Genomic DNA, 22,789 nt, shown 5'->3' with positions numbered 1-22,789 from the left:
CCTGAAGAGGTATATGAAGGATAATATTGGATATCTCCTCAATGCAATTGAATATTCAAGAAGAAAAGGCGAAAAAACTGCATTTATGTTCCTAGATCAGTGATGCCAAACTTTTTTGAACCCGAGTGCCCAAACTGCAACACAAAACCAACTTATTTATTTCAAAGTGCCAGCACTGCAATTAAACCTGAATACTGAGGTTTTAGTTAAGAAAAAACAACTCATACAGTTGTCCCAACTAATTAACATCTCTCTCTCTCTCTCTCTCTCTCTCTCTCTCTCTCTCTCTCTCTCTCACTCAAGAGCCACGACTGAAAGTAAAGCAAGTTAAATCAAAGTAGTTTGCCCTTCTTTAGACCAGCAGCCCTGCTTGCAAGCACTCTCCCTCTCTCTCACTCACTCAAGAGCCACAACTGAAAGTAAAGCAAGTTAAATCAAAGCAGTTTGCCCTTCTTTAGACCAGCAGCCCTGCTTGCAAGCTCTCTCTCTCTCTCTCTCTCTCTCTCTCTCTCTCTCAAGAGCCACGGCTAAAAGTAAAGCAAGTTAAATCAAAGCAGTTTGCCCTTCTTTAGACCAGCAGCTCTGCTTGCAAGCACTCCCCCCACACTCTCTCACTCGCTCAAGAGCCACGACTGAAAGTAAAGCAAGTTAAATCAAAGCAGTTTGCTCTTCTTTAGACCAGCAGCCCGGCTTGCAAGCTCTCTCTCTCTCTCTCTTTCTCTCTCTCTCACTCACTCAAGAGCCATGACTGAAAGTAAAGCAAGTTAAATCAAAGCAGCTTACTCTTCTTTAGAAAGCCAGGCCCAGCAGCCTGGCTAATGCCTCCACTTCCTGCTGCTTAAGAGATGGGCAGCAGGGAGGCAGCCTTGAGGAAAAGGAATCACGTGGGCAGGGCCAAAACCCATGTGATCTCTGCTCAGAGCTACTGGAACGTCGTTGCAGGCGTTCCCCCTCCAAATGAGCCCTGGACCTAGTGATCGGCAACTTGGCTCGCGTGCCCACAGAGAGGGCTCTGCGTGCCAGCTATGGCACGCATGCCATAGGTTCGCCATCACTGTCCTAGATGTTGAAAAAGGGTTTGACAGTGTGTCTTGGAAGTTTCTTATGAAAGCACTGCAAAGAATGAATTGTGGGACAGAGTTCTTGAATTGGATCCAAAGTATTTACACCAACCAGCAAGCTGCAATCTTAATAAACGGCTGATTTATCAAGAAAATTGAGATAACAAAAGGAACACATCAGGGATGTCCCATGTTCAAAAAGGCTTTTTATTCAAATAGGACAGCTGCATTGTAGGGATGGGGTCTCAGGTGCTTCACTAACAAGTTGGGGATCATAGACTTCATCATCATTTTTGCCTCATATATTATCTGCTGCTTTAAATATGTACTCCTATGTACCATCTGTGCTCCATGCTGTCTAATGTTAGTCCTAGAACTGATTATGTTTTGCTTCAGTATCTCTACTGTCTTGGATCCTTGCTAATGCTATGTCTTTAAACTTGTATATGTTTACCTTATGGTATTGTATTGAAATGTACTTACTTGATACTGATTATATTAACCTCATACTGGCTGATTCTGCACACATTGGATAATGCACTTTCAATGCACTTTATCAATCATTTGAGGTGGATTTTTCGTTCCGCGCATGAAAAAATCAGTTCCCAATGATCTATAAAGAGGATTGGAAGTGCATTATCCAACGTGTGCAGAATCACTCACTGTGTAATCCGCCTTAAGTCTCAGTGAGAAAGGCAGAATATAAATGATGCAAATAAATAAATAAATAAATATCACCACTATTGTTTATTACTGCGTTAGAAATCTTAGCAGTGAGAATTAGGCAAGACAGAAGAATTGCTGGAGTAAAGGAGGGGAAAGAGACATATAAAATGAAAAGCTATGCAGATGATGTGGTCATATCAGTGACAAACCCATATAATTCCCTGACTTATGTAATGGAACAAATATTAAGATTTGGACAGTACTCTGAATACAAGCTGAATAAAAAGAAAACAAAGATAATGTTATTTTCGACAATGGCAGAGGAACAAGAAGAGATAGAAAAAATAATGCATTGTGCCATTACTACAAAGCCGATAAAATACCTAGGGATATATATATATATCAGCGTGGAATGGGACTCTTTATAAGGATAATTATCAAAAAGTTTGGACAAGAACTACTGAAGATTTGCAGAAATGGGAAAAATTGAAAATTTCAAGGCTAGGAAGAATATTTGCTGTTAAAATGAATATATTACCAACACTGGATTTTTTATTTCAAATGATTCCAATGTATATAGACCAAAAGATCCTAAATAATTGGCAGAAAGCAATAAACAATTTAATATGGAAAGGGAAGAAACCAAAGGTAAGATTATTACAGGATGAGGAGGACTGGCTGTACTGAACATCATACTGTATCACCAATTGGCAGCACTATTTTGAATAACAGATTGGATTATAAATCCAAGTAGCAGACACATCAAAGTGGAGACAGTGAATGCTAAAGAAAGCATTCATAATTATCTATGGCTTAAGAAATCATTGAAATCATACTAAGTGATGGGCTACTTAAAACATGGTTTCAATGCAAAAAGAGACAGAGCCCACTGGTCTCCCCATTGATGTCACCAATAAATGCTCATTATGACGCTGCCACTAGAAACAGAATTGATCAGCTGAGTTATGAGTCAATGATTGATCATAAAGGAAATATGAAAACTTGGCAAGAAATTCAAGATCAGGGCAAAAATATTCCATGGCTGATGTATCACCAAACAGTATCAAGGCTAAAAGAACAGGCTCTTAAAGAAGGCTGTAAGTTAAGAAAAAAAACCAGGATTTGAACTATTAATATCTGGAGATCTGAAATATCTTTTAGGGAAAATTTACAAAACGTTATTGCAATACCACACAGAAATGGAACAGAGTTAAAACTTGTATGATAAAATGGATGGACAATTCCGGATAAACTATTCCAATGAACCTATGGGAAGATTTATGGACTAAGGATTTACATTTACAGGCTGTCACTCACTAAGAAAGAATTGGTATAAAATGTTTTTAGATGGTATATTACCCCCCAAAACATTGTGAGAATCACTAATGGTTATAGTGGACAGTATTGGAAATGCCAAAGCACGATGCAACATTTTACCATATGTCGTGGACTTGTAAGAAAGCGCAAAAATATTGGATAAAGATATATGAAGAGATGCAGAAGATTTTCAAATTCAGATGTGAGTTGAATCAAAAACATATATTAAACATCCTACCAAATAATGTCAGAAAAGAACAGGGAGACCTTTTTCATTACATGGTGATGGCAGCAAGATTGCTCTACACAGCGAGATAGAAAGCAGATGTGTACCCTGAGGTGTTGAGGTCTTTGAATATGCATCAATGGCCAAATTAACTACTTATGTACATAATTATCAATAGCTGAATTTTGGGGGAAATGGAAGGATTTCTTTGACTGTTTAGGCCAGAATTAAGATTAATTAAGGCAACTCAGTATAAAGATAAGAGGATAAAACATAGGGAAATGATTAATCAAAATAGTTGATATTCAAGTTTGCATAAGTAACTGAGGAGAGGGAAGGAAAGCTATTACACAATTAAGTTCTGTTATTAAAAAAAATTGACTGTATTTTTATCATTCTTATCTAATTTCAAATGTAGTGCTTAAGTTGTAAACTAATCTTAAATTTACTGTTTGTATAAATTAGTATAAGTCTCAAATTAATCTTAATGTACTATTTGTATAAGCTTCTTTTTATGCACTTGCTATTGTCATATCTTTTCTTTTTAAATAAAATTTCTATACAACCCCTCTCAAGTTTTCCACTAGCATCTTTCTAGATGTCTTCCACCCTCTTTAGGTCACCCAGCTCTGTGGTAAGCTACGGGATTGGCTTTTGTCCCAAGGGTCAGAGAAGCTGGAAGGAGTAATATTATCAATAGCTTCAAGCAACTTCACATTCCATACTGCAGTCTCAATGGAGCATGTGTTTGAAATACTAAAATCCCCCACGGCATTTTGGAATCTTGAAGGGTCCAGGAGCCTTTGTGGGACAACCATTGTAACGGTCTCACCTTTTTGCAGGGTGTTGGGGCCATATTCACTTTTGCCTTCAGTAGATAATGGTCAGATCATGGTTCAGGCCAAATCTCCAACACTGCAACAAGACCTTTCTTCAAAGGCTCAAGGCAAAATATTGTCCAAGGTATGGCTTCTCTCATACGTGGGGCCTGTTACTGTTTGAAAGAGATCCAGGGCTGCCAGGAAAGCTATAAATTCTGTTCCTTTTTACATTCAGCACAGTCTGAGGTTAATTAAATTAGCACTTACCTCTGATAAAGCTGAAGAAAAGTGATTGCAGTTTTTGTGCATTAAATGATAGGCATTTCCTTTAAATTCTTTTCCAAGTTCTTCTATAATTTTTTCTATATCCTCCTCCATGAAGTCAGTACTTCCAAGAACAACAGCTTCTCTAAAATAAAAGATTACTATAAACTGTTGTATACTATCAAACCGGACAAGTTCTCATTTCCAATTTGCTGGACACCACATACTGTAAGACCAATGGTCTTATTTCTTCCTGTAATTATTTTTAACATCGTGCCCAGAAACCCCTTTTCTTTTAATTTTATACTACTTCCTGTCTTACTCCAAGTTTGTGTGTGCACAGCTACAGACAGTTGTTCATACTTAGGTGTGTGTCCCTATAAACTCTGTTGCTTCAAAATTCTTATCAATGCTATTCTGTCAGCAGTTATTACAGCTAGATGTTTTACAGTTGACACTTTTCAGCTGATCAAAACATATAACAGATATTTGAAATTAGCAGATAAAAGCCATCTATCTATCGATAACATTAAATAAGAAATTTCAGTTTACTTCAATAAATGAAAAGGTTGCATACTTAAATTTAAATGTTTCTCCTAGTTCAGATGCATTTCCAGGAGAAATTTCAAATATTCCAGAAAAAGGATATGGATGGCCACCATAAGCAAATTCTGAAAGAAAAAAAAATCAGATTTTTATATAGAACATTTTAAGTCAGTAATTACCAAGTCATTCCTTTTATGTCTTGATAATTTGTTACACATGCTTAGAACTAAATTTTTGCAGATCAAATGTAAAGCCACTTTATACACATACATAAGGCCGCAGACTTTATGTTTAAAGGCAATTTTTACACTACATTTGGATACCTTTGGCTTAACTTCCAATAATAAATATGATTAAAGCTAGTTTCTGCCAAATACATTTGTATCTGAAGCAGAGATGTAAGATTTTGAAGCCATGGGATAAGCTTGTTTTTTTTCTTGCCCGCTTCACAACTCCCAAACGTTGAAGAAATCTATGCAAGTTTATCATGAGATCTAAAATGTAAAGGAGTAAAAAGAAGAGCATAAAAGTCATAAGAGTTGGATCCAACCATGCCTTCTGTTCACAGAAAGGCACACTGAATTAAACCCATTATATATAACTAAGTACATAAAATTACACAGTATGGTGTGTTCATAAAATGAATAGGTTTTATTTAAGTATATATCTCTAATCTAAATTATGATTAAAACATCAAAACGTTATACTCAGGTTTCCTGCACAGAGGGAGAAACATACAAAGTGAGATTATTCCTTACCAGCATATGGTCATTCCCTCTCTCTTATTTTCTTATTTTACTTCTTTATATCCCATCAGATCTGTAATCCCTTTCCTTTCTGCTCAGATCTCTTGAACCTAAGGTGCAGTATGTTTTCCTGCCTCCCTCAATACCAAAACACTATGCTGCCCCCAGGATCATTCTGGATCCTCACTCATTTAAGCCCCCCCTTTTTGGTAACAAAGACCGACTAGCATGATACTACTGAAACAATTAATCTTAGGTGAAGAACTGCTGAGGACACAATATTTATAACGTTCAGAATATTCAAGTGCTTCTCTCGACCTTCAGCCCATTACTAGAAAAACATAAATCAAAAGAAATATAAAAAATATAAATCAAAGGAAAATTTACAAAGCAATAAACTTAATCCTTTCTAATCTTACTTATAATATTTTCCTTCTTTAACATTTTCATTTCCTAACGACCTCACTTTACAAAGCCCTACCTATCAGCCTACCCCTTTCTATGATGAACTTCTTTGCCTCCGAGCCCCAATTTTGTTCTCCTTTTTCTCTCTCCTAAGCCTTTCCAATATATCCACTTTCAGTCACATCCTCTCATTCAAAAGATGCTTTGCTCCATCCCTCTCTCAATCTGTCACTCAAAGTTACTTTATTTTTTATGCACACATTTCCCTCCTTCTAGACAAATCTCCTTGCCTTTTAAACTGCCTATCAAGAACTGCATACTCAATTTACATTTTAGAGAATTTTTTTGACACATCTTGACAAATTGTAGCAACAATGTTAAATTGTGTTTCTTACTCACCTCTGCCATATATCTCTATTCCTGAATGGAATACTCCAATTCCAAGAGAAGAGGTATATTCATTCATCCAGTACTTAAAAGAAAAAGGAGGAGGGAGGAATTTAATTTTAGTTCAACATTTCACATACTTCATGTATATTTTTGAAGTCAAAGCCAACTTAGATAGTAAGTACAGGGTAAATAAATATGTGGTTAAGCTCTTTTTTTAATTATACGCTTGATGATGTGCAATATTGGTGCGAATGTCCATTTTAGACTTTACTGCACTGCATATATATAAACCAAATAGAATTGCAAATACTCTTAGTTATAAACAATATATACAATTTTTTAAAAAAACTACAACAAAGGAAAGGTAAAGTAAAAAGGAACTGTGAGAAAGCAGATGAGGAACAAGACAATTTTCAAGGAGAGATCTCCAGTCAGGGTGATGAATATGCACTTGTATTTCAGTAAAAGTGGTCAAGGAGATAAGAAAGTAGAAAGGATTTTGCAGGCAGTTCCCTATGCAAGCACCAAGTCGTTACTGACCCATGGATGGGCCGTCGCATCACATTTTCTTGGCAGACTTTTTGTTACAGGGTGGTTTGCCATTGCAAACATTTATACATTAATGTATAAAGATATCACAGACTGATATTCACCATAGACAGACTGATATTCACCAGCTTGCATCACCTTGATTTTCAATTTAGCTGTACATATTTATACATATTTATTCGAATTACTTGAGGTAGGCTACATACCATATAATTAAGCAGGAACATTTAGTTAATTTGGTTCTGCCATTGAAGCAAACCCAAAAATTTCAGTTGACGCAAAATGCAGTTTGACTACTGTTTGGAATGAATTGCAATTAACACATTGGGAAGTATCCTATCTTCCATCTGAAAATGAAAACAGGCCAGAAAAAAGTTGATGGTAAGGAACACAGGCACTCCTGCAACCCCAGGAATTATTTTTCAGAAGAAGGATGCACAAGCAGGCAGGAATGTAGGAAAACAAGGTATTCCTTGGATGGAATTGTAGATTACTGTTCATTGTTTTTATTTAAGAACGCTACCCAAGTTGATCCTTATGATCCTTGGAGCTTTTCGCGCTCCTCTAGTATGAGCCGGGCCACTTTTCCTGGACCCTTTCAGCTCACCGATACAGTCATCTTCTGACGTTATATGCTTTGGTGCTACACCTCTGAAGATGCCAGCCATAGCTGCTGGCGAAACGTCAGGAACTACAATGCCAAGACCACGGCAATACAGCCCGGAAAACCCACAACAACCACCTCTCTACTTTCTTCCTGAAATAAAATGCAGTAAGATGCACAGGAATGGCGGGCTCCCAAAGCTCTCTCAAACATTTGGAACCTTGTCAGAGGTTGGGCACCACTACAATTACTTTAGCACCCATGTTGCCACTTATGACAGCTGCTGCACTCCCTGCCACATCATTCTGGCAGATGTGGGAATGGCCCAACACAGAGCCATCAGTGGTGTCTTGCTAGGGAATGTATATGTTGGGCTCTAGGGTCACCATCACGGATGATCTTCACAGACATCTGGACCAAGGCAGATCGGCACTGCTGATTCTATTAGATCTTTCGGCAGCGTTCAATACCGTCAGTTATGACCTTCTGACCCACCACCTCACTGATGTGGGGATTCAGGGGACAGCGTTACAGTGGCTAGTCTCCTTTCTCCACAATCGAGGACAGAGGGTAGCACTGGGGGAGAAGATATCATCCTGTAGGCCACTAGTATGCGGTATGCCGCAGGGGGTGATACTCTCTCCATTATTATTTAATATCTATATGCACCCCCGAGCCCAGTTGGTGTGAAGTTTCGGGCTTGGGTGTCACCAATATGCAGACGACACCCAGCTGTATCTGCTGTTGGACGGCCTGGATTGGCCCCAGCTGTTCTGAAGCGTGCTTTTGAAGCTGTAGCTGGATGGTTGAGGCAAAGTCAGCTGAAATTAAACCCTGCGAAGACGGAGATCCTGTACTTGAGTCGCGGAAACGTGGACTCGGGACCCTGGCTTCCTACACTCAATGGGGCGGTGCTTACACTGGGGGTGATCCTGGATCCCTCCTTGACAATGGAGGATCAGGTTACTGCGACTGCCAGGTCTTCTTTTTGTTATCTTCGACAGACCAAGCAGCTTGTCCCTTATCTTTCGTCCCGCGACTTGACTACAGTGGTCCAAGCAATAGTCACCTTTAGGCTGGACTACTGTAACACACTCTATGCTGGGCTTCCCTGAACCTGATCCAGCGGTAACAGCTGGTACAGAATGCAGCGGCATGGTTCATCACCGGAACACCGATGCATGTGCATATAACGCCGGTATTGTGTCAGCTGCACTGGCTGCCAGTGGAGTACTGAATCAGGTTCAAGGTTTTGGTACTAACCCATAAAGCCCTATACGTACTGGGACCAGTGTATCTGCGGGACCGCCTCTCCCCATATGAACCCCAGAGAACTCTTCGCTCTAGCGATAAGCATCTATTAAAGATTCCTGGCCCTAGGGAGGCCTGACTGGCATCGACCAGGGCCAGGGCTTTCTCAGTCCTGGCCCCAGCCTGGTGGAACGCTCTGTCCAATAAGACCAGGGCCCGGCGAGATTTATTAGCTTTTCACCAGGCCTGTAAGACAGACTTGTTCTGCCAGGCATATGGTTGATGCCGGGCAGTGCTCCCTAGCCGGGGGAGTGCAGATATGCCCTCCCTACTAGTGACACCTCCATCTCTCATATTTCCTTGCCAAAATACTCCAGAGATGGCTACACAGTGTGCCACTGTGTTTATACAAATACACACACACACACACACACACACAGAGGGCGGAATATAAATACATAAATAAATAACGTCTTGTCATTTGCATTCAGTGGTGTTTTGTTAGGGAGTATGCATGTCAGGCAATAGGGTTCCCTTCTTGCCCTCTGCTGTCTGCTCAGGACTAGATGCCCAGGACTATCAGGACTAGATAAAGACATCATGAGAATCTCATGAAAAGCTACACTTTTGATATTAACTCTTATTTGCAATCACTGTACTCTGCAGCAGTTGGCCCCAATGGAAAAGCGTGAAGGTACATAGTATCCCACCAACGTTCCATAGGATCCTACCAATACCTATCAGGGCATGATTATTTTGAAGAAGAAAGTTAATACTAACTTTAAAAAAGAAGAATACAGAAACCTTACACATCCAGTATGTTTAAAGCTTAGTGGGATGTATAGCTATTTCTGCTAGATTACTTTTGGAGAAATAATACTTTAACATCATGAGCAGGTCTCATGGATTTTATACCAATGGGAAAAAGTGTTAATGAGAGAAGTTTACATAATTTACAGCTTGTTCATTTGCTCCTTATCACCATTTTCTGTGCCATCCTGGAGGCTCAGGTTGTACTGTTATTCATACATATAGCTGGTTATTTAAACTGTATATATAATGAAAATAATTCTTTTTTTTCCTAATAAAAAGTAAAGAGGAAAGGCAATTTCAAATACATTATAAGAAAAGCTCCTAGAAGCTTTCACCCTTATTCTTTCAGATGCCTATGATTTTATACAATCTTTTTACATAATACATATGTGAATGTGAGCTTTCAACACTGTATAAGCACATGCTGCACAAAGTTACTAATCAACAACAGTGATCAGTAACAGAATTGTGAACTATTCTGAAAAAATCCATGAAATTGGTCCTCTATTAAAACAGCCACCAATCTTACTAAGTTTTATAATTCTTCCTGTAAAAGAGGATTAGTTTTCTCCCCCACAGGAACAGCAATTATAAGTAATTGCTTCAGTACCTAAATCAAAAGCTTAGTCACGCTGATGTCATGAACCAAACACCTCAAAAGCGAAAAGGTTATAAATATCATACAATTCAGCAAATAATTTCAAATGCAATTGTTTTAGAATTTCTACAGTATATAATAAGGTAACAGACTATTCACCTTTGACAATTCTTTATCCAAAACTTCTGGCTAATTCAACACATGCATAAAAAACAAATTATGACAAGCCATTTAGATTTATCACCTGTTGTATTCATAGCACTCACCAGAAGTTTTAGACTCTGAGCATTCACATTTAACAAAAGCCAGTAATATGTAAGAATAATAGAAGACAGGAAGCAACTTTGTCTCAAATCATAAAATGTGAGGTAAGATGTGTCAGTGCAAAGGAAAGCTGGCGTGGTGTAGTGGCTAGAGTGATGAACTAGGATCTGGGTGACCCAGGTTTGATTCCCCATTCTGCCATGGAAGCTTGCTGGGTGACCTTAGGCCAGTCACACACTCTCAGCCTAACTTACTTTACAAGAGTGTTGTGAAGAAAAATGGACAAGAGGAGAATGATGTTACGCTGCTTTGGGTTCTCATTGGGGGAAAAGATGGGATATAAATGAAGTAAAATAAAAATAAAGTAATTAAATAAACCACAGGGCCTTCCAAGTTATTTTATCACTCCAAACAATGTACAACCCATCCATCCACAGCAGTTTTTGAACAGCATAACAAGGATTCATAGAAAATCATCTACAGTTTCCTGTGATATATTGCAAATAAGAATTTGAACCTACAGAGGTTAAAGTAGGTTGAGTCGCTGTCCTGCTTCCAGTGGGTCCACTTTCTATGTGTTTCATTACAAGACATTTCACATGTTATTTATAAATTAGTGCTCCCCTCAGAGGTCATTTTTCTAAGCTAACATATCTGTTTTGACTCCAGTACTGGAAATAAATTTGACTGGGAGGGGGGGAATAGGCCAGAGGAAAAGTTGCAGGGGAGAATCAGCAAGCTTAGGAAGCTTTAAATCCATCCTCGTATTGGTATTATCTAAACAAATGGGGTTTAGGAACACAAATTTGGTGAAATAATGCAAACTTTCACTCTAAGAAATACCAAGCAGTCATTTCAGAAGAGCACTTGTACCTGGCAGCCAGTTTAACTTACCCTGTAATGGTTCTAACCACATGGAGAGCTGGCTATCCTTACTTAAGCTGATGACTACAACTGCAAACCTGCGTGGAAATTTGGGGAAGGGTAGGGAGGAGGAAAAGAGCTAACCACTATCTCATTACGAGACCAGAATCCTACCGATAACTTTCATGCACAAAGCTTCCATAGACAATTGTCACTAAAGAGACACCACACCGCAAGCGGCCATTTAAAACAGTCCTGAAACTGAATGCTGCAGCATAGAGATTCAGAAGAATCTAGGAGTACATCACACTGTCCTACAGTGGTAGTCACTCTTCCTTATCTCTTTTAGAATCCAGCCTGAAAATAGTAGGCAAGACATACAACCTGACCTGTATTATAATGGTCCAACTATAGCTCTACTTATACTATGCAATCATAGGACAGGCTTTTAAACATAGATTCACCCATTGTCACATCACTTCTTACCTGTTCCTGCCTGACCCTATAATAACAACAACAACATTCAATTTATATACCGCCCCTCAGGACAACATAATGCCCATTCAAAGAGGTTTACAAAGTATGTTATTATTATCCCCATAACAATCACCCTGTGAGGTGGGTGGGGCTGAGAGAGCTCCAGAGCGCTGTGACTAGCCCAAGGTCACCCAGCTGGTTTCAAGTGGAGGAGTGGGGAATCAAACCCAGCTCTCCAGATTAGAGTCCCACGCTCTTAACCACTACACCAAACTGGCTCTCATCCCATTACTACATCCCATTAGCTAAGGTTTCTGACAGAGGCTTGTAAGTCCCTGCCCTTAAAGTTGCAGAAGAATAATCAGCAGAGAGGGCTTTTTCTTCAGTGGAGCTCCCTCTACACAGACATTCACTTAGCATGTAGCCTCCTTAGTTTTAGGCACCAAATCAACACATTTTGTTTGTCATGGATTTTGCTTGAGCAAAAGTTGATTGAATTGCTGAGATTTGTTGCTAGCCATTGCAAGAGTGAGAGAACAGAAGAGAATGAGCAATGGCTGTGGAAAAGGAAACTGATTGGTTAAGGCAGTATTTTCTCACACACACATAGCTCCCTTGTTTCATCTGGGAACTTAGGCATGTGGCATGTGGCCAGTAAGAGAATAAGAAACCACACCAGCATAATCCCTGGTTAAGTCAAGTGACAGAAAAAGAGAACAAAGCTGAGGGAGAAATACTGCTCTCATCTGGTATCTGTTGAAAACTAAGGGCCAAGCTTCATGGTATGTCCAACAAGTGCTGGGTCATGGGTTGTGCAACTGGACCCAGTGGGAGTACGGGATGTCCTGCTCCCTGCCTCTGCCCCCCCCCACCCCACCACCACTATCCTGGCTGGTGGGAGGGAAAGCATGAGGAATGGGCCCAGGAGCTCCAGAGCTCTTCTTTGTCATGCTGGGAATGACGTCATTTCTGGCATGACAAGGAAGGGAATTCCCCCCCACAGGGCTGATTTGATGAAAATCAGCCCCTTGGGGTGTCCCCCTCATGCCCCACTACCCCCTGGGTTGGGCTCCAGGGGACCTGGCAACCTTAACTCAGAGTCAGAAATAAGTTGGGGGAATTCACCTTAAAAAGCATTTGTTTGTTCTGTGCAAACAAACAAAAAGAATATTGTACTTAACTTTACAGACTACATCCAAAAACCTGCAAAAAAGACATAGGTAGAATTTGTACCTCTGAAAATTCCAGAGAACCAGCAGATACAAAAATAATAGTATATAAGTTACTTATGAATTATTCAGGCTGTTAAAAAAATAATCAATTTTATTGGTACCTTTGCATCCTGACTCTCTTCTTTCCAACACCCCGCCCACCTTGTAATTGGGATTCAAAGGTTCAGGGATCTCCATTCTTACTTGTATATGTTGAAGGCAGCTTGACTCTTGAAAGCTTATAGAAAATCTTGTTGGTCTTTAAAAGTGCTACTGGACTTGAAGCTCACAGTTCAACTTTATTCAAGAGGTAAAAATATGTCTAAAATATGCTAAGAATAAGCACATGAGTTAAGAAACTAGATACTTTTAATTTAATGATGTCCCACAAGTCCTCATTGATTCTTCTTCAGTTGCTTACAGAGGACAGCCTGTTATTTTTCCAGCCTGTTATTTTTTTAAAGCTTCAACAAAATATCAGATGAAGGCATCACCTGAAATTCAGACACTAAAGAGGCAATCAGTTAAACTGTGTAGATAGTTGCTTGGTTGGTGGGTCCTGTTAATACTTTCAATCACCATAACAAACAAGAAAACTTTGGCTGCTGCTTAGGAGAAATTATTTGTATCTCCCCACCCATGTGCCATGTATAGATTGCTTTTTGATTGTCTTGGTATATCCTATTAAGTAGCTTTCTGGAAGTGCAGAACACTCACTGGTATATTGATTACTCGTTTGCTCTACATAGTGTGTGCTTTCATTACTTACAGAAGCTACTTTACCTTGAGCTGGATTTAAAAAGAAATATATGAAGGCTTAAGGAGGAAAGAGAAAAATGTGACTATTTGGGGCATGTTCGGGTTAATAAGGGACAGAAGACTGTATTAGATAACCCCATTCAGACCAGTCATTCTACAAGTTATAAACAAACAAGTCGGATTGTTTGTCATGAAGGAGTACACCCACGCTGTGCTTTCACAAGTCTCATTGCAACGAGTAGGAATATCTTGGCCCTGCCGTAAGTTAATTTGTTAAGGAGATACTGTTGATTCAGAACATGATAGTCAAACCTAGAGTTAAATGCTAGTTGTCCTGCGGGGTAGTGGTGGTGGTTCCACTCTTTATGCAGGATCACAGTATAGATTTAGGATTCTCTGCTGCTATGCATGCTTACTTGCTTACAGGATATTGGACTGTATCTGGTGTTTCTCTGACAGGACAGCATCTCTGTTTGCAGAAGAGGGAATGGGAACGTCCACCAATTTCCTCTTCCTACTGCAGATCCCCACTTTGCCTCTCATGCTGTTCCTGAAGGTCTGCTGATCCCCAGGAACAAGATTTCAAGTGTTTAATGGGCTACAGTAGGAAGGAGGAAGCAAAAAACCATGCTCCAAAAATCCATAGATGGTTGGATACACTCCAGTATTATTATGATGCTTATAAAGAGACATGAATCCTGGGGAAGTGGAGAATGTTTTCCCCCTATGAGGCCATTTTCAGTACATAAAAATTTAGTATGTACTCAAAAAGCCACTATTAAATATTTTCTCTTTCACAATTTTAAGACAGTTTTACTTGCTCAAAGTATATAAAGATTATGTAAGACAGTCTGGTCTAAAGAGGTAGTGCTATGCACTTAACCTAGAAATAGGCCCCATTGAACAAAATGTGGTTCACTTCTGGGTAAACAACAGGATTGTGCTATGAGGCATTTTTACTATTCACAACAATCAGCTGTAAGCAAAATCTATCCTCTAAACTCACTGATACTTATTGTATATTGTGACAATTAAGATTGTGTAAGTGCAAAGTGCCATCCAATCACAGCTGTTTCATGGCAACCCTGTAAGGTTTTCAAGGCAAGAGATGTTCAGAACTGATTTGCCAATGCCTGCCTCTCTGTAGTGACCTTTGACTTCCTTGGTGGTCTCCCATCCAATTACTAACCAGGGCCAACCTGCTTAACTTCTGAAATCTGATGATTGGGCTAGCCTGGGCCTTCTAGGTCAGGGCAATAGTTATTGCAGATTGTGAAATTTAAGAGTAGTCAGTCAGAATGGCCACTTCATAAGGAGAATACGTAGTTGTCTATTTATTTATTTATTCATTCATTTATTTATTTACTATTTATATTCCGCCCTCCCCACACCAGCAGGCTCAGGGTGGATTACAACACATTCAAGTTAATATACATAAGGCAATTAATATATTAAAAACCATAAAAAACATCCAAAATGACACAATTTATAATACATATAAACATGAACATAGCAGCACAAAATCCAACCGACCAAACCTTAGCCATCTCCAGAGAATCTTAGCAGTAAAGGAGATTACTAAATGGGGGTATTGGTAGTAGGGAGGACCTATTCCACCATCAACCGGCCATCCTCTTGGGCCTTGGTCTCATTAGACAGAGCGTTCCACCAGGCTGGGGCCAGGACCAAAAAGGCCCTGGCCCTGATTGATACCAGGTGGGCTACCCTGGGGCCAGGGACCTTTAGCAGATGTTTCTCACTAGAGTGTAGAGTCCTCTGGGGTTCATATGGGGAGAGGCGGTCCCGCAGATACACCGGTCCCAGTCCGCGTAGGGCTTTATGGGTTAGTACCAAAACCTTGAACCTGATTCGGTACTCCACCGGTAACCAGTGCAGCTGATGGAGTGCTGGAGTTATATGCTCATGCATCGGCAATCCTGTGATGACACGCGCCACCGCATTCCGCACCAGCTGTAACCTCCAGATCAGGTTCTGGGGAAGCCCCGCACAGAGTGCGTTACAGTAGTCTAACCTAGAAGTGACCGTTGCCTGGACCACTGTAGTCAGGTCACAGGGCAAAAGATAAGGGGCAAGCTGCCCGGCCTGTCGAAAATAGAAAAATGAGGACCTGGCAACCGCAGTGATCTGGGCCTCCATTGTCAAGGAGGCACCCAAGATCACCCCCAGACTCTTGACTCTCGGAGCTGGCGTAAGCACCACCCCATCGAGTGCAGGGAGCCGGGGTCCCGAATCCACGTTTCCGTGACTCAAGTACAGGATCTCCATCTTTGCAGGGTTTAACTTCAGCCAACATTGCCTCAACCATCCTGCTACGGCTTCAAAAGTATGCTCCAAGACCTCTGGGGCAGATCCAGGCTGGCTGCCCATCAGCAAATATAGCTGGGTATCATCCGCATATTGGTGGGCACCCAAGCCCAAAACTTCGCACCAACTGGGTGAGGGGGCGCATATAGATGTTGAACAGTAAAGGGGAGAGTATTGCCCCCTGCAGCACACCACATACTAGTGGCCAAAGGGACGATAACTTATCCCCTAGCGCCACCCTCTGCCCCCGACCATGAAGAAAAGAGACAAGCCACTGTAGTGCTGTCCCTTGAATTCCCACATTGGTGAGGCGGTGTGTCAAAAGGTCGTAATCGACCGTGTTGAATGCTGCTGAAAGATCTAATAAAATCAGCAGCGCCGATCCACCTCGATCCAGGTGCCTGTGAAGATTGTCCGTGAGGGTGACCAGCAATGTCTCCACCCCGTGTCCCGGGTGAAAACCAGACTGGAAGGGATCTAGGGCCGAGGTCTCCTTCAGGAAATTCTGCAGTTGGTTCTCCACCGCCTGCTCCATCACCTTTCCTAGAAACAGGAGGTTTGAGACTGCGCGGTAACTGATTGGGTCGGCTGGATCCAACTATTGTTTCTTTAAAAGAGGCCTCACCACAGCCTCCTTAAGTGCTCTGGGAAAACCCCCAGAGCTCAGGGACATGTTGACAATGGCCTCCATGGAATCCTGTAATCTGTCAACACTGGTTTTCACTAGCCATGATGGACACGGGTCCAGGAGGCATGTGGTAGGCCTCATTCCCCGCAGAATCCTGTCCACCTCTTCCCCAGAAAGAGGGCTGAAGTGATTGAATATCACCCCTGAAGATGGCCAAGGGGCCTCTAGTTCACATACTGTATCAACTGTGGCCGGTAAATCGCAGCGGAGAGACAAGATTTTATCAGCAAAAAAGCTCGCAAAAGCCTCACAGCTTATGGCCGAATTAAAATTTTGGTGGTCTCCACCTGGAAGGGAGACCAATGAACGTACCACATTAAGCAGTTTAGCTGGGCGTGAGCTAGCTGATGCAATGGAGGCTGTGTAAAATTCTTTCTTCACAGCCTTCACTTCCATCTCATAGGATTTTGTAAGCAATCTATAAGATGTTCTTGTTTCCTCATCACGAGATCGCCGCCATGCGCGCTTAAGTCGTCTTAGTTCCCACTTTCGTTGCCTTAGCTCCTCTGTGTACCAGGGGGCTTGGCGATTACGGGGGCGAAGATAGATTTGTGGTATAAATAGTGCCCACTAAGTTTAAGTTACAAATAAATTACAAGACAAACAACACTGTACGAAGCAAATCCTTTCACATTCTTTTAAAAGCTCTTCAAGAATGCAGGAAGACTGGCATATTTGATTAATAACAATGAATCCCAACAGATAACAGGAAGAGTCCATCATGAAAGCAACCTTGTGTTTCTTGGTTCTGACAGCCAATTCCCAGATTATATGAATATACAAAGCTGCAGTCATATACTTTCTGTTAGGTGGGAGCAGCCATAGCTGTGTATTTTTTCATCCTAACACATCCTTGGGGAAGTGGCTGAATTCTGGGTGAGTGCATAATGATTCTAGGGGGGAACAACCTGCTGGAGCAAGGTATGATCAAGTGCAATCCTAAGAATCCTACTCGTCTAAGCCAATTGAAATCAATGGATTTAGACTGGAGTAACTCTGCTAAGGATTGCACTGTTCAACTCTTTAAAGATGCTACAATACTCCTTTTATGTTTAAGGGTGCTGAACATATGCCAACATCTCCAACCCCAACTTACAAGAATATCAGTGTCACAACTCCCTTTGTATCATGTAGTTCAATTTGGTGCCTTAAATCCTCTTCTTTCCCCCCCTTTTGAGTAGGTAATGCTGCCACCAGGAACTCAATTCCAACTAGTTAATTTAATGTTTCCCTGAATAATGTGCCCAAGAGTTAGGCTCTTTTGTGGGACTATGTGGCCCTGGGGATAAGACAGAGATACATAGAAATCACAAATACTCTGGGGTGAACAAAAACCCAAAATAAACCTTTTTTATTACGTGAAGTGTATTGGTTTCACACTATTTCTTAAGCTTTGTGGTTTCAAAGATAGTTATCTGTTCTTATAGTTTTTCTCCATAGATTCAGTCACACGAAGTAATTTTCCACATAGGTCTTCTTTAAGTGAATAAACTCAACAGAGACAGATTCATTCAGGCCTTTGCACACAACTTGCCTGCTTTAGATAGATTAATCTCTCACTCAGATATACATAGAATTTCTCTCTCAGGCGCACACACAGTTTACCTAACTTAGACAGAATGAGTATTTTCTCTCAGAAACACACTTCAGGCTTCACACAGACTGCCTGACTGAACTAGAATAAGAATCCTTTCAGGTTTCCCCACAGGTTGTCTGCTTTACCCAAAATGAATACTTTTCTCTCAGCTCAGTAACTAAAAGCTCCTGCAGTTTACTCTGCTCCTAGAGTACTGCTACTGTCCAATCAGATTTCACTCCACTCACACTTCTCAACTCTGCCTATACTCTCAGTCATCAACCAATCACCTCACTCATCCCTCTTTTTCACCCCACCCCATTCTTCTTCCGTAACATACCAAGCATTTAAAGAAATACACTTAAAATGGTTACAATCAGTTTGCCTGCAAGGATGTAATAAGGGAATTGACTTTGCAAGGTATTAACATCACTGATATATTTGGGCAGCAATTACACCAAAGAAGACAATCAGATTGCTAGGGAATATTTTAGATACTTCCTTCCTTACAATAAAAGTTAATTCCTCTATTCACACTTCAAGCCTATTTTAACAAACAGGTACCCAGATGGATGGACGTATATCCCTGGAAGAAGCAGCAGCAGCTACCTAGCCTTCCACTAGGCATCCAATTGCCAGGGGAGTGGGAAGAAAATCTTCTTCTGCTTATTACTGGGAGAAGAAAATCTTCTGGTATCAACCTAGATGAAGGCTGGGAGAGGCAGAAAGCAACAGAATAAGCCAATGAGAGTTAATGTTTATTATGTTTCACCATCCTTCCAAGTAGCTCTGCTCCTCTTCATTTCACTGCCAAAGGTAGATCAGGCAGAGAGTGTGTGTGACCCATAATGTCGTCCAGGGAGCTTCATGGCTGAATGGGGATTTTAAATCCAGGTCTTCCTGGATGTTGGCGGTAGTCCAACATACTGTCTTCTAAACTGAAAAATAAGTACTTTATACGAGATGCAATCCAGGGTCATAGATCCAGAGGATGTTAGTCTGTAGTTGCAAAATAGTAAAGAGTTCAGTAGCACCTTTAAGACTAACCAACTTTATTGTAGTATAAGCTTTTGAGAACCACAGTTCTCTTCATCAGATGCAGGGTCAATTTTTCATTATCCAAAGGCGAGAGAAAGCTTAAGCCTGGTTTTAGCTAGAATTGCCAGAAAACTCTGAACAGTGAGTTAGTAATAAGTGCAGTTTTTTGCCTGTAAGCGTTGCAACCAAGTCTGGGAGATACAGTTGCTCACTTACTGCCCAAAATAATTAAAATTACATGAGTTTCCAGGATGAAGCTGTGGCCATCTCATAATCTAGTCATAGAAAGCCCACCCCTGAGTTTGTCAACTACTATTATCATTTTTAAAAACTCTTGCTTTTGCTGCTGAAAAGTTCCTCTATATACAAAAAGCTAGAACCTATTGTGTATCTTGTTAAAATATGCAGAGAATTGTGGGTTTAGTTGCTTACCCATTCAATTTTAAAGGACACTTGCAGCTGATAAAAGCATAAATGCATCAAAAAGAAAATCACTTATGAGCATGGGAGTTCTGTTGGATCCTGCCCTTTTGCTGAAAAAGCAGGTAAACCGAGTGGCCAGAAATGCCTTTTTAAAAAAAATTCACGTGGCACAGAAATTATTCTTTTTGAAAGACTTGGCTAACTTAGCCAACTTAATCCACGCTGACCCTGAAACTGAACTACAGTTAATGTACACAGGGTTGGCTTTGAAAACAACATGGAAGCTACAACTGGTGTGGAAAGTGGCAGCTAGATTATTGACAAAGGTGGTATTTTGAACATATCCCAAATGTAAGTTTGCTACACTGGCTGTCAATTTGCCTCTTTATTCAATTCAAGTTGCTGGTGTTAACCTTTAACACTCTTCACACCTGGGACAGCCTCCACCCACACATGCCCAAAAGGCAACCCCCATCATCAGACCAGGGATTACTAAAGCTCCTCCACTTAAGAGAGTGAGAACTTTTTCTGCTCAGGCTTTCTCAGTGGTTGCTCTTGTTCTATAAATTAGCTTCCGAAGAATGTGAAAAAGGCTCAGACTTGCAGAGATTTCAGCGACTCCACAAACCAAAGCTTATTTCATGGGATTTTGGTACCTTGTTATTAAAAATCAGTTGTTAAAACATGGGTCATATGGTTTGGCAAAATAAAAGATTTGAGAACTTTAGCCTAAAGAAAGAATGAATTAAAATCTTCACGTATTTGATTTTTCTCACATACTGCCACATGCAAGCTGTTTCTATGATTTAGGCTTTAAATCTACATAACTATGCCAGTACTGATCCATTTGAAAAAAGATGTTATGTTTCCCCCTTGCCTTTTTAATTACTTCCACCTTTTGGGTTCTTCTGAGAGCCAGAAACATTACCATGCCCACTAAGCACAGTTCCACCCTTCTAAATCCACTGAAGTTTAAGAGTGCCCTCTAAAGTGCTGCTGATCAAGATAATTTACCAACTAGAAACACTTTAAGAATTACAGATAGATTTAATGTCCTATAGTGATAACGAGATTCAAGCACCATCTGGTTGATTCTTATTTCTGTCTTCGGTTATATATAAAATATTGTAAAAGTTAATAGGTTCTGGTAAGGTTGCCTCTATTGGCCAGGTAGTTTTCTCGAAGCTGAAAACCTCCAGAAGCAAACAAAAAGTTCAGACACCTGTTGCTGAACATTCACGCTCTTAATTCCACAGACGCTACTTTTGAAAAGTTGAACTATTTTTGAACCAGATTTAAAACCGGACATAGATTTACAAGCATTTGTAAGAGATGAAACAAGTATATTATCTACGGCAACGCGCCTGTGCGAGTAAAGTGAGCTTGCGCATAAAAAGCCGGTTTAAAACCAAGGGGAAGTAAATTGACCGCGTGGGCCTCCGGGGGGGGGGGGGGCTGTGGAGAGGACGGTACGGTAGGGGAAAGCCAGCCAGCCTCATCCGTGCCTCCAGCTGTCCGGCTGAAGCGCCTGTGTAACCCACCTTGCACCCGACAAGACGGCAGGCGAGGAGATTACTTGGGCAACCAAACCCCTGCATGCACTTAAACGCGACAAACAGGACACGGAGCGTCTCATTGCTTTTCGAAAAGGAACAAGAGCCAGAGGGACTAGCCAAAAAGCCCTCTTTGTACTCTGAAGGCAGCTCTCGGCCGGGGCCCGGGGGAAGGACGGGGGGGGGGGAATGGGGCTCTACACCAGGCCCCGCCCGGAAAGTAGCCTCTTTCTCGGGTCTCACTCACCATATCATAGACATTGAGGATCACCAGCTGGTTCGCCATCCTCCTCCCGCGCCCCGTGATGGCTGCTCTCCACTGGGGTCCCTCTCAGGCGGAACCCCGGGGGGACGCCGCCTCCTCGTCCTGCCTCTTGCTGAGGGGGGAAGGAGGCGGCGGAGGCTACCGGCAGCATGGAGCCACCTCCGGGGAGGGGGAGTCGGGGCTGCGCCCCTAGGAAACGCCGTCGCCCCGCGTACAGCACGGATCGGCACTCGCGGCTGCGTTTAGACGGCCCGGCTCAGCCCTGTTGGCCTCTGGACCGAAGGCCGGCTCCTCGGGCGGAGAGTCTACAATGAGGAACAGGTATCAGGTCGCCCACGATCTCAGTCAAGGGATTAAAACACGACCGTACAAGTCTGCCCACATCTGCAGTGGGGAGATGAGACTAAGACTACAGCTCCCAGTATACAGCGCAGGAGGAACCCATTTCCCGGCAGGCTACGCGGGTAGAACTCGGCGTATGGAGCTATAGGCGAGGGTGGAAAGTTCAAATGTTTGGTTTTTGACTGCTTCCTGCAGCTTCTTGAATACATATCTGTTCTTATTCTCACTGAAATGGGTAAATTGGTATCTGGGCTGTTCCATTTCAGCGTCCTTTATTAAATATGCCCCCCATTTTTAAAAACGGTACACAGGAAAGAACTAACTTTTTAATTACGTGCTTTTTAATTACAGCACTTAGTAATGTGACCCCCCCCCCATTTGCAATCTAGGGATTTGCTGCTCTGTCAAGGAGGGGACAGTAGCAAGAAGAGTTAGCATTAGAGATGTAAGGGGGGAGGGAGGAAGAAATTCTTAGGGTTCCCACCAAAATGCTCATGCCCTATGACGCAGGAATTGTCACAACTCAGTGCAGAGCTTAGAAGCCCCAGCACAGGGCAGGTGCCAGGCGCTGGAGGAGGAGCTGCAGCAGGGGCCTGCACAGCCTTTCCCAGGTCCCCAAGCCCCTCGGCAGGCTAGGGGGAAAGAGCCGTGGCAGGCGCCCGCATGGCTTTTCCCCAGCCCCTCGCCGGGCTCTGGAGGCAGCCCCATGGCAGGCGCCCGCACGGCCTTTCCCTCGCTGAGCTCTGG

General features: G+C 41.7%; 1 protein-coding gene across 1 annotated transcript in view; it reads right to left on the bottom strand.

Moving 5' to 3' along the window:
* The window catches only part of DESI2 (desumoylating isopeptidase 2), a 40,191-nt gene extending 18,106 nt beyond the window's left edge, over nt 1–22,085 (bottom strand). The window contains exons 1-4 of the mRNA XM_054979273.1: nt 21,683–22,085; nt 6,452–6,524; nt 4,933–5,026; nt 4,359–4,500 (exon numbers count right to left, since the gene is read on the bottom strand). Of these exons, the coding sequence (XP_054835248.1) occupies nt 4,359–4,500; nt 4,933–5,026; nt 6,452–6,524; nt 21,683–21,721 (348 nt within the window). The 5' untranslated portion in view covers nt 21,722–22,085. The remainder of the gene's footprint in view (nt 1–4,358; nt 4,501–4,932; nt 5,027–6,451; nt 6,525–21,682) is intronic.
* Between the last annotated feature and the right edge of the window lie 704 nt (nt 22,086–22,789).

This window comes from Eublepharis macularius, chromosome 1, assembly GCF_028583425.1.
Source record: "Eublepharis macularius isolate TG4126 chromosome 1, MPM_Emac_v1.0, whole genome shotgun sequence".
NCBI classification, from domain to species: Eukaryota; Metazoa; Chordata; class Lepidosauria; order Squamata; family Eublepharidae; genus Eublepharis; species Eublepharis macularius.
Note: the sequence above shows the minus strand (reverse complement) of the source record. Positions and strands in the feature narration are given on the sequence as shown.